General features: G+C 36.8%; 1 protein-coding gene across 1 annotated transcript; it reads left to right on the plus strand.

The window, feature by feature from the left end:
- The first annotated feature begins 580 nt into the window (after window positions 1-580).
- On the plus strand, window positions 581-4,836 carry LOC126694282 (uncharacterized). Its single transcript, XM_050390435.1, has 7 exons — window positions 581-931; window positions 2,253-2,659; window positions 2,946-2,992; window positions 3,051-3,470; window positions 3,582-4,021; window positions 4,118-4,458; window positions 4,584-4,836. Exons 1-7 carry the CDS (start codon window positions 581-583, stop codon window positions 4,834-4,836), a joined length of 2,259 nt encoding a protein of 752 aa, XP_050246392.1.
- Window positions 4,837-10,504: the final 5,668 nt, after the last annotated feature.

Consider the following 10,504-nt stretch of genomic DNA (forward strand, 5'->3'; position numbering starts at 1 on the left):
AAACATATTTTTTATTATAAAAATATAAATAATTAGTCAAATTATTAATATAAAAAATAGCATGTAACACATGCATTAATGCATATGTATAGATATATTTAAAATTAAACACAATTTTTATCATAAAAATATAAATAATTAGTTAAATTATTTTTTTTTAAGTAAACATAATTAGTCACATATTAAAATTCTTACCTAAATTTAATACTACTTATGATCATTTTTTTCTTCTAATTTTTTATAAAATAGAATGTGTGGTGATTTTTATTGAGTATCTGTTAATTTTTTTTTTTTTTAATTTTATAGTTCATTAATATTAGATTCTTAGTATTATACACTCTTTAACTCACTTGGCACAAAGATTAAAAAATTTAAGTGAACACATGGCACAAACTTAAGTAGGCAATAAAGTCATTGGGGAAACAAAAAGTTCTATGCTCTCAGGCTTAGGCACGTAGAGCAGTCTTGTCTTGCAGCTTTGCTTGCAAGAAGTGTAGTACCTCTATTGAGTGAGGCAGTGGCGTGTACCCCTCGTCCACCTTGTCCTTTGTAGGGTTGAACCCCACGAGAAGAGGAGCTGATGGCGGAGGAGCTAGAGGAGTTATGGAAAAAACTAACATTTACTGAGGAGGAAGATGTAGGGATAGTACTAGATAGCAGTAGCATTAAAGCTTCAAAAGAAGTCGAAAAATGTTGTGCTGTGATGAAGATACTGACCCAAAGATGCATCAGTTTAGATGTGTTAAGGAAAAATATGAGAATGTTGTGGAAGCCAAATAAAGGGGTCCAAATTTTTAAGATAGATGAGGATCTCTTCTTGGTGGAGTTCGGGGATGGGAAAGATAAAAAGAGAGTGATTGAGATGTGTCCTTGGAGCTATGAGAAACAGTTAGTTCTCATCCAAGACTTTGAAGGTGAACTTACTCCAAAGGTGCATGCTCAAAAATGTGTGAAAATACAAGAACTATTTAGACCCCCAAATTAAAATTACGGCTCGATAGATTTTACTCTAACTTATACTAAGTGCGGAAAAGAGTAAATGCAAGCGTATAAACAAACAAGCTACTCTAACCCATATTCATAATAACACAGTAGTAAAATGAAAGGTAAAAGAGTAGGGAAGAGAGATGCAAACACAAAAACAACACAGCGATGTGTTATCGAAGAAGAAACCGAAGTCCTCGACGTAAAATCTCTTCGCCGCCCTCCAAGCAATAATTGATCCACTAGATAATCAGTTGGGATACATGGGTTAACAAGAGACCCACCAAGCCTAATCTACCCGCTATACCTAAGCCCTCCAAGCTTCTACTCCAATAAGGCTTCTCGAAACCATGTCTTGTCTAGCTTTCCGGATCCCGCAATCCATCCGATTGCATTTACTAAGCCTCACTGGCTTCTTTTAGCAATTCTCCAAAGCTTCCCAAGCTCCAAAACACTCTCTACACTCTGAAAAGGTGTGGGTTGTGTTTGAGTACAAATCTCCTCTCAAGGTATGACAATGTGAGAGGGAAGGAGAAGAGGCAACAAGGATTTCACACTAAGGATGAGTAGCTCTCTCTCTAAAAGATAGGGGTGTGTGTTGTAGAAAACCTATCTACGGTTTTTCTCTTTGAATGGCCTTTTTACATTTGTGGGTAATGAGGGTATATAGAGTATAGGTGAAAGGTAGGGAAGTCACACTTAAAATCCTCTAGGCAAAATGTTTTGCGACTGTCTCTCGAGAAGGCCTTACCCGCGAGACACTCGCGAAATTCTCTAGGCTGGCATGACTCTTCAGTTTCCAGCATGTGCTTCTCACGTGGCTCTGTCGCGGATTAGCTTCTAGCGAGACGCTCGCGAAATCCACTGATTCTTCATTTTATGCACGATTCTTCACCAACTTAATACTAAACCTAATACAATAAAATCCCACAAAATACAAGGAAATAAATTAAAGCAATTATAACACTTTTTGTCATGGAATAAAGCCAATATAAAATATAGTTGTAAATCACAACTTTACAAAAGGAGATTGATACAAGGTGGGCGTCGTTCTGGATCCAGATCTATAATCTCCCTTTGAAGTGTAGGACGAAGGAAACTAGGTGGGCCATTGGCTCAAGCTTAAGGCTGGTTATGGATGTTGATGTACCAAAGTCTGGTGTTTAATGGGGTAAGTGGGTGGGAAAGATAGGGGAACGAAAGCTTCTTTGGGAAATCAGGACAAAGTACAGATTATTAACCAAGCTGAACCATTAGTTGGTATGCAGTGGGAGACAGCTCATCTTCAAGAAGTGGACAAAGTGCATGTGGGTGCTTTGGCACCAACTATAAAGAATGAAGCAAAAGTGGGGGGCCCAACTAACGTGGGCTTAGATTTGGGCCCTCTTGCTATGTGCTACGTTAAAGAGAAAGGGTGGATAGCTGAAATGTTAGGCCCATCGAGTAAACATTGGAAATGGCTAACAAGGGAAGTAAAGTCTAAACCAGAAAGTAAAGGAAAAAACCCAATTAAAGTAAAGAGAGAGGGTCCAACTCCACTCCAGGAGTTAGACCCCAACATCAAAGATCTTAAGCGGAGAAAAGGTAAAGATGATATGCAGAACACAGTGGGGAAGAAGCATTTGGATGGCGGAGTGTTATTGCATGGAACTGTCGGGGATTGGGGTCTTCCTCGGTAGTCCGAACACTCATCGATGAGGTGAGAGCGAAAGATCCACTCCTGGTCTTCTTATCGGACACAAAGGCCAGAGTAAGCAAAATTAAAGGCATTCAGAATAAGTTAGATTTTACTCAAGGTATTACGGTTCCCGGTGACGGCAGAAGTGGCGGACTGGCCATGCTTTGGAGAAAGGGTACGGATGTACGTTTTAAGAGTTGTTCCAACTCTCATATAGATATGAAGGTATATGAAAATCCATCGACTTCACCTTGGCGTGTGACTGGTTTTTATGGACAACCAGATGTGACGAAGTGAAGCATCTCATGGGAATTATTGGAAATGCTAAAGGTTCAAAGCCACTTGTCATGAATTGTTTTTGGTGATTTCAACGAAATCTCTCACCCAGATGAGAAGCTTGGGGGTCTGGACAGAGACACAAGACAGATGAGGGAATTTAGAGAGTGCTTGAACAGGTGTGGCCTCTTCGACTTGGGTTTTGTGGGTAAAAGATACACATGGTGCAACAGAAGGTTTGGGGAGCAAAGAACAAAGCTTAGACTTGATCGAATGGTGGTAAACGAAAGTTGGTGTGAGAAGTTTCCTGAAGCTATGGTGCACCACTACTTAATGTCAATTTCGGAACATTGTCTACTAACATTATATCTCTATCGTCGTCAGCCACAAAAACCAATAAGGAAGAGGTTTTTCTTCGAGGCAATGTGGATTAGGGAAGAAGGTTGTAGGGAGGTGATTGAAAAGGCTTGGGACCCGATGAGGAGAGATCTGGAGTTTAGGCTCACGAATAGATTGAGAAGCTGTAAAGAATGTTTGTAGAGATGGAATAGGAGGGTGTTTGGGAATGTTAATAAAATCTTGAGACAGAAATAGGGTTAGCTTCAGCAACTGGAAGTCTTTGATGGTGTGCTTGATAAGGCAGTGGAAATCAAAACTCTGAAGAAGGTAATTAATGAGACCCTTACTAGGGAGGAAATCATGTGGAAACAAAGGTCAAGGGCTCTATGGTTAGAGTCAGGAGATCGCAATACAAAGTTTTTTTACGCCACGGCTAGACAAAGGCGTAGAAAAAATAAGATTGGTGGATTGCTGAATGATCAACGTGTTTGGGTTGAAGACCAGGAAGGTATTGACAGCATTATTTTGGATTATTTTTCTACCATTTTCAAGACTGACAACCCTTTAAGTTTTGACAAGAGCTTGAGTGCAATTTCTACTCGGGTTTCCAAGGAGATGAATGGGGACCTGTTAGCAGTGTTTAAGGTAGAGGAAGTTCGTGTCACTCTCCAACAAATGCATCCCACAAAAGCCCCTAGTCCTGATGATATGTCTCCTATTTTCTTCCAAAAGTACTGGGAAATTGTTGGTCTTGATGTTATAGAGTGTGTGTTGTCTGCTTTAAATTCGAGTGTACTGCCATGAGGTATTAATGAAACTTATATTTGCCTTATACCGAAGGTCCATTCTCCCCAGAAAATTACTGAGTTTAGGCCAATAAGCCTCTGCAACGTGGTATACAAAATTATCTCTAAAGTGCTTGCAAACAGGCTTAATGGTGTCCTTACGGAGGTGATTGATGAGTCTCAAAGTGCATTTGTGCCTGGTAAATCGATTACAGACAATGTGCTGGTTGCTTACGAAACAATGCATTTTATAGACCAACGAAAGAAGGGAAAAGAAGCCCTTATGGTGGTGAAGCTTGATATGAGCAAGGCGTATGATAGGGTCGAGTGGTCTTATCTTGAAGCCATAATAAGGAGAATGGGATTTCACGAGAAATGGATTGCTCTAATGATGATGTGTGTGAGTTCGATTTCCTATTCAGTTTTGATAAGTGGAGAACCTAAAGGTAACATATTCCCTTCAAGGGGCCTTCGACAAGGGGACCCCATTTCACTGTATCTATTCTTATTGTGTGCGGAAGGTTTGTCGGCAATGTTGGAAAAAAAAAAAAGGAGAGTAAAGGAAACTTAAAAGGAGTTGCGGTGAGTAGGGGAGCTCTAAGAGTTTCGCATCTTCTATTTGCGGATGACAGCATCATCTTTTATAGGGCTTTTGTTGAGGATTGTGATAGGGTGATCAAGGTTTTAGAGGATTACGAAGATGACTCAGGGCAGAAACTAAATAAGGAGAAAACTTCCTTATTTTTCAGCAAGAATACAAAGGAAGAGGTTTAGCTTCATGTGAAATAGAAATTCAGGGCCAAAATCATTAAACACCACGAGAAGTACTTAGGGCTTCCTCCAATTGTAGGGAGAGGGAAGAGGAAAGCGTTTAATCGCATTAAAGACCAAGTTGGGAGGAAAATAGCAGGGTGGAAAGGTAAACTCCTGTCTAATGCAGGTAGAGAAATCCTCATAAAAGCCATTGCACAAGCTACACTAACATACACAATGAGCGTGTTCAAACTTCTGAAAATGTTATGTAAGGAATTGAACTCCATGATGAGTAATTTCTGGTGTGGGCAAAAAGAAAAAGAGAGGAAATTAGCATGGGTTTTCATGGGAGAAGCTTTGCTTGCCGAAGAATGATGGGGGCATGGGGTTTAGGGACCTCAAGGCTTTCAACTTGGCTCTCCTTGCTAAACAAGGTTGGAGACAACAACAGAATCCCAACTTGCTGGTTCATAAAGTCTATAAAGCGAAATATTTCACGAAGAGCTCTTTTGGTCAAGCTCAACTTGGTAAAAGACCCCCGTACGCTTGGAGGAGTATTATGGCTGCCAAGGGGATTATTGAGAGGGGTACGAGGTGATGTATAGGTAATGGACGTAGTGTCCATATCTGGGAGGATTGATGGCTTCCCAAGCCAAATTCATTTAGAGTGGACAGCCCAAGAAGGCCCCAAGGAGAGGCAGAAATGGTGGCAAATCTAATGGACCCTAAGATAAGAAGGTGGAATGTGGACAAGGTGAGGAGAACCTTCCTCCCCTATGAAGCTGAATCAATTTTGAGCATCCCGGTGGGCCCTCGATTGCCGGAAGACTCTATCATCTGGAGTTGGACTAACAATAGTAGATTTTCCATCAGAAGCGCATATGGCGTAGCACAAAAGTGGCTGAAGGAATATAGTAAGAAGCCCGAGTTTGGAAGTTGTTCCGATAATTCCAAAATGAAAGCCATTTGGAAGGTGGTCTGGCAGTTGCAATGTCCTAGTAAAATCAAACATTTTTTGTGGTGCGCTTGTAAGAACATTCTTCCAACAAAGAATTAGCTTATTACCAGAGGGGTGAGTCAGGAGGATGGTTGCAATCTGTGTAGCTGTAGTGAGACGTCTGGGCATATTTTGTGGGGCTATAGTTACGCTAAGAAGGTGTGGAGTGATACGAAAATTTAGCTACCCCTGGTTCCTGATTCAATGCGAGAGTTCATTGATGTAATGTGGGAGATTTTGGAAGTTTGACCTACTATTGCTTGGGTGGTGTTTGTGGTAACGGCGTGGAGTTTGTGAAATAACAGAAACAATGTAACTCAAGATGGATAGTGTAAAGGGCAAATGGTGCTTATCAAGGCGGTGGTGGATTATGTTAAGGAAATCAAGCAAGTGAAACTTCCACGGTTAAGGATGCCCCCCCCCCCCCTCCCCTCCCACGAGCCCATGGCTACCTCCACATAAGGGATGGTATAAAGTCAACGCTGATGGTACTATGTTCAGCAAGGTGGGGTGGTGTGGAATTGGTGTGGTTATAAGGAACGAGAGGGACCTTCTTATAGGGTCTATGAGTAAAAAGGTTGAATTGCCACTGGGGCCATTAGAAGTTGAAGCCAGAGCAGTGGAAAAGGGTGTTCGCCTCACGTGGGATCTCGACCTTAAGAAGATTGTCCTCAAAAGTGACTCACAGTCTGTGGTCAATGCCTTGCGTGTGCTCAACATGTCTCCAAGCAGCATCCTAAAAGTGGTTGAAGGTACAAGGTTGGAGCTTAGTTGCTTCGATGAGTCTGGAATCTCCCACACCCATAGGAGTGGAAACTTTGCGGCTCATGTTATATGCCAAGTTGGTTTCTAATTGTATTATCTGGGTGGAGGATACTCCACCCTTAATTGCAGCTCATGTTCAGTACGATGTACTCTATTTGAACTCTAGTTTAGTTTAATGAAATCTGTTTTATGTTGGGTATCAAAAAAAAAAAAAAAAGTAGATAATTATGGTGTGGTCCCCATATAAATTTAGACACATGGCATAAAATTAGATTCTTATTTCAAATTATAATTAAGCTTTCTCTAAGTTTTGCCTATTAATATATATATATATATATATAGGCAAAACTTGAAATTTTCAAACATGGAAAACATATGGAGATAATATAATTTAACGGTGAATTTGTCAAATTCACATTCAATCAAAAAATATTAAGTAGTGTAAAATTACTTAAAGTTACACTAGATGCAACTTGAACTCAACCATATATCCATTCTTTTAAAGGGTCTTACTAACAAATTCTCTTAGTTCATTTGTTAATGGATTGTGTAGGGCCCTTGGGCCCAGAAGTTCATTATTTATTCATATATTAGGCCTGTGGTCCGAGCCGAGAACAAAGATCTGCCCGAGAATGAGATGTCTTCGTCAGAGGAGATTGCGCTGATAAATAAAAGGTGGGGTTTGGTCCTAATGGCTTCGAAGAGTGTGCCGAAGATGAAAACTTCCTCGGCCAAACTTGGCCGAGGTCCTGGAAGATGGATTGACAGCAAGGATGACAACCCCTGAAATTCAGTTGGGGCGGACAAGCATTGCAGAGATATAAGATAAGGATGAATCCCAAAATATCTAGGGAGAAAGTTACTACCTCCACATTAAATGCACTGCAGCTAATCCCCTGACCGCATTAATGTAAAAGTGATACTTGAATAGTGTATTCCAGTCTTACAGCTACTACCTGAGGACTTATGAGAAGGGCTGATAAGACAAGTATCAGTCCTAACCATCTAGCATACAGGTGGACGGTGGAGATGAAAAGGGAGGAGAGTATAAAAGAATAAGGAGGAAACGAGATAAGGGGATCGGAAAATTAAGAAAAGAAATACTACGGCAATCCACAATCAAACTTGTAATGTTATCTAAGAGCATTATAGAAGAACCATTGTCCTCAGATTTCGCCGAGAACGTTCTTTCTTCATTTTACAGTTGTCCATTTTTATCTTTTTGTCATCAAGTCTATCTAGCTCGTTGTATGACCAACTAAAGCCCAGTTTTCCAACTCATTCCTCTACAAATTCATTGTTTTCGGCTTCTTGGACCTAAGTCCATCCACGTGCAAGGCTTGGAACCCAAGTCGGGTCTTTATAGATTGTTTTAGAAAAATTTTAATATCATTTTTATGAGTAATATATAAAGCTATTAAAAAAATCTAGTTACTTCTTTTTTTTACATAAAAATTTTAAAAAAATATTTCATAAATCAATGTGACAATGTTCTAACCACTAATTTTTCCCTTATTTAAAAACAATAATTAATTTTCAATGACTAAAAATCAATTTTTTTCATTAAAATTTTTTTTTTTTCATAAACTAATGTCCTTAGGGCATCATTAACTTTTCCTTTCAAAATAAATGGAGATGATTCTTATCAATTGATATTTGTAAATATATTTTTTTTCCAACATTCTGATAATTGATCCTTTCTTTCTCTTTAATATAGGTAGAAGAACGCGATAAAAACTCTCCTTAGTTTCGGGCCCAAAAGCAAATGATTGAAGGTGACATTGCATGATACACTTGTTGGTATATTCGGATTCTTTCTCCAAAATTTTCTGGGTACACGTTGGTACTTCACTACTTGGTAGTGACTTGGCACTCAACTATAACTCAACAGGGGGACAACTTGCTGGGGTGTCTATTAACCAATTAGCTTAATTATTCATTTTGATGGAGATTAAAAATTAAAATTATTTCACTATTCAGTCTATTTTTTTTACTATTTATGAGTTTCATTGCACTTTTTGACATTATTTATGAGTCTCACTGTACAATTTCAACTAACTTTTGCCTTTACTTACAGTATTTTCAGCAATAATTTTTCAATTTTAACAAAATAAGTAGTATCAAAACACACCCTTATTCTATTATTGATTCTCTTTGTGCCTGGTCCTCCAAAAGTAATTAAATTGACATTGTTAAAACTATTTGCTTATAACTTATAAGATCCAGAGATTACATTATTAAAAAATTTATTATCATTTGGGATTTGAGTCTTAGTCCAATGGTACCATCACCTTAATTTTATGATATTTGGTATTTGGAGTTTGAACCCCACATTCCCCCTCCTCTACTAATAAATAAATAATTATATATATATATATATATATATTATCATATTCCTTTTAGAATAATCTCATTTCATAGATGATGTCAACTCCACCTAGGGTTGTAAATAAATCAAACTATTTATGAACAACTTGAGTTCAGTTCGAGAAAAAAATTGTTATTAAACGAATAATAATTTAAAATACTTGTTTATGACACTTAAAATGATTGTACAAGGTTGTAAATAGATTCACATGATACTAAATTATTATTTATAGTTTATTGATAGTATAAATAATACATTCGTAGTAAAAATTTATAGTTTGTGAATACCTAAAACATTTTAGTTGTAATTTTATTATATATAGAAAGAGAATAAATTATTCAAGTAACTCATGAACAATCTTGAACTTATTTAATAAGAAAATGAACAAAACTTGAACATGTCATTTTTTTGGTGATAAAGTTCTAACTCAACTCATGTTTAAAATAAAATTAAATAAACAAGTTTTTTTTTTTTTGGCTGAATAATTAAATAAACAAGTTTGAATTTTTAATACTTGGTTATTTTACTGTCCTAACTTGATACTCTTAATTACTGTCCTAACTCAATGCTCTTAATTTACTGATAAAACTTGGACAAAAAAAAGGGTAAATAGTACAATCTCCTTTCTACGGGATCTATAAATTTATATTTTTAAAAAAGTACAAATAAATGAAGTAAAATAGGTAAAATTATATACACGAAAGTGCGTTATAAGCTCTCTTTATGGATCACTAGCTTGTAACCTAATATATATGCATGGATAAATTTAAAAAATATACATTAAGATATATAGTATAATTCTGACATATATAGTTTAAATATTATTGGTAGTCATTATTATATATATTTTTTAACTATTTAAAAATTCTTGTAAGAATATTATTAGGTAAAAAATGTAAATTGTCCATTTAATTTTTTTTTTTTATATTCATTAATTCTAGACTTTTTGGTTTTTGTATGCAATAACTCACTTGAATGGATATTTATGATGTGGTCCCACATTGGACTCCAAAATTAAGAAATAAAACTCTCTCTAAAAATAAATAATTTAGGATGCATGATGCAAAATTAGATTCAATTATAGAATCTAATTAAATTTTCTCTAAGCTTTGTTTATTAAGGGTTTGGTACATTTTTAACTAGACATGTCCTTAAATATATAATAGCAAGTGATGCTGAGTTTTAATCTCTACATTTTATTTAGTTAATAGGTGATGTGACGATCTCTCATTAAAATAAAAGGAGGTTCATTTAAAAAAAAAAGTACCGAAAGTAAGCCAAACATGTTTATTAATATATATTGTAGGGACTCAATTTGTAACGATCCTAAACTGGTCTTGGGTTCGTACGTTAAAGGCCCAAACAATAAAATTTGTAGAGCGTGAGTGTTCAAGAACTAGATTAACTTTTAAAAGTAAAATGATTCAACCTCACGTTTATAGATGGATTAGATCCAATATAACAATTTGTTTTTCTTTGAAACAAGTACAGTTCTTTGGTTTCTAAGCTTTTTTCCTGAGTGTTCTTTGTGTTTTTTTTTATGTTCCGATCCTTTTCTG

Source organism: Quercus robur, chromosome 2, assembly GCF_932294415.1.
Source record: "Quercus robur chromosome 2, dhQueRobu3.1, whole genome shotgun sequence".
NCBI classification, from domain to species: domain Eukaryota; kingdom Viridiplantae; phylum Streptophyta; class Magnoliopsida; order Fagales; family Fagaceae; genus Quercus; species Quercus robur.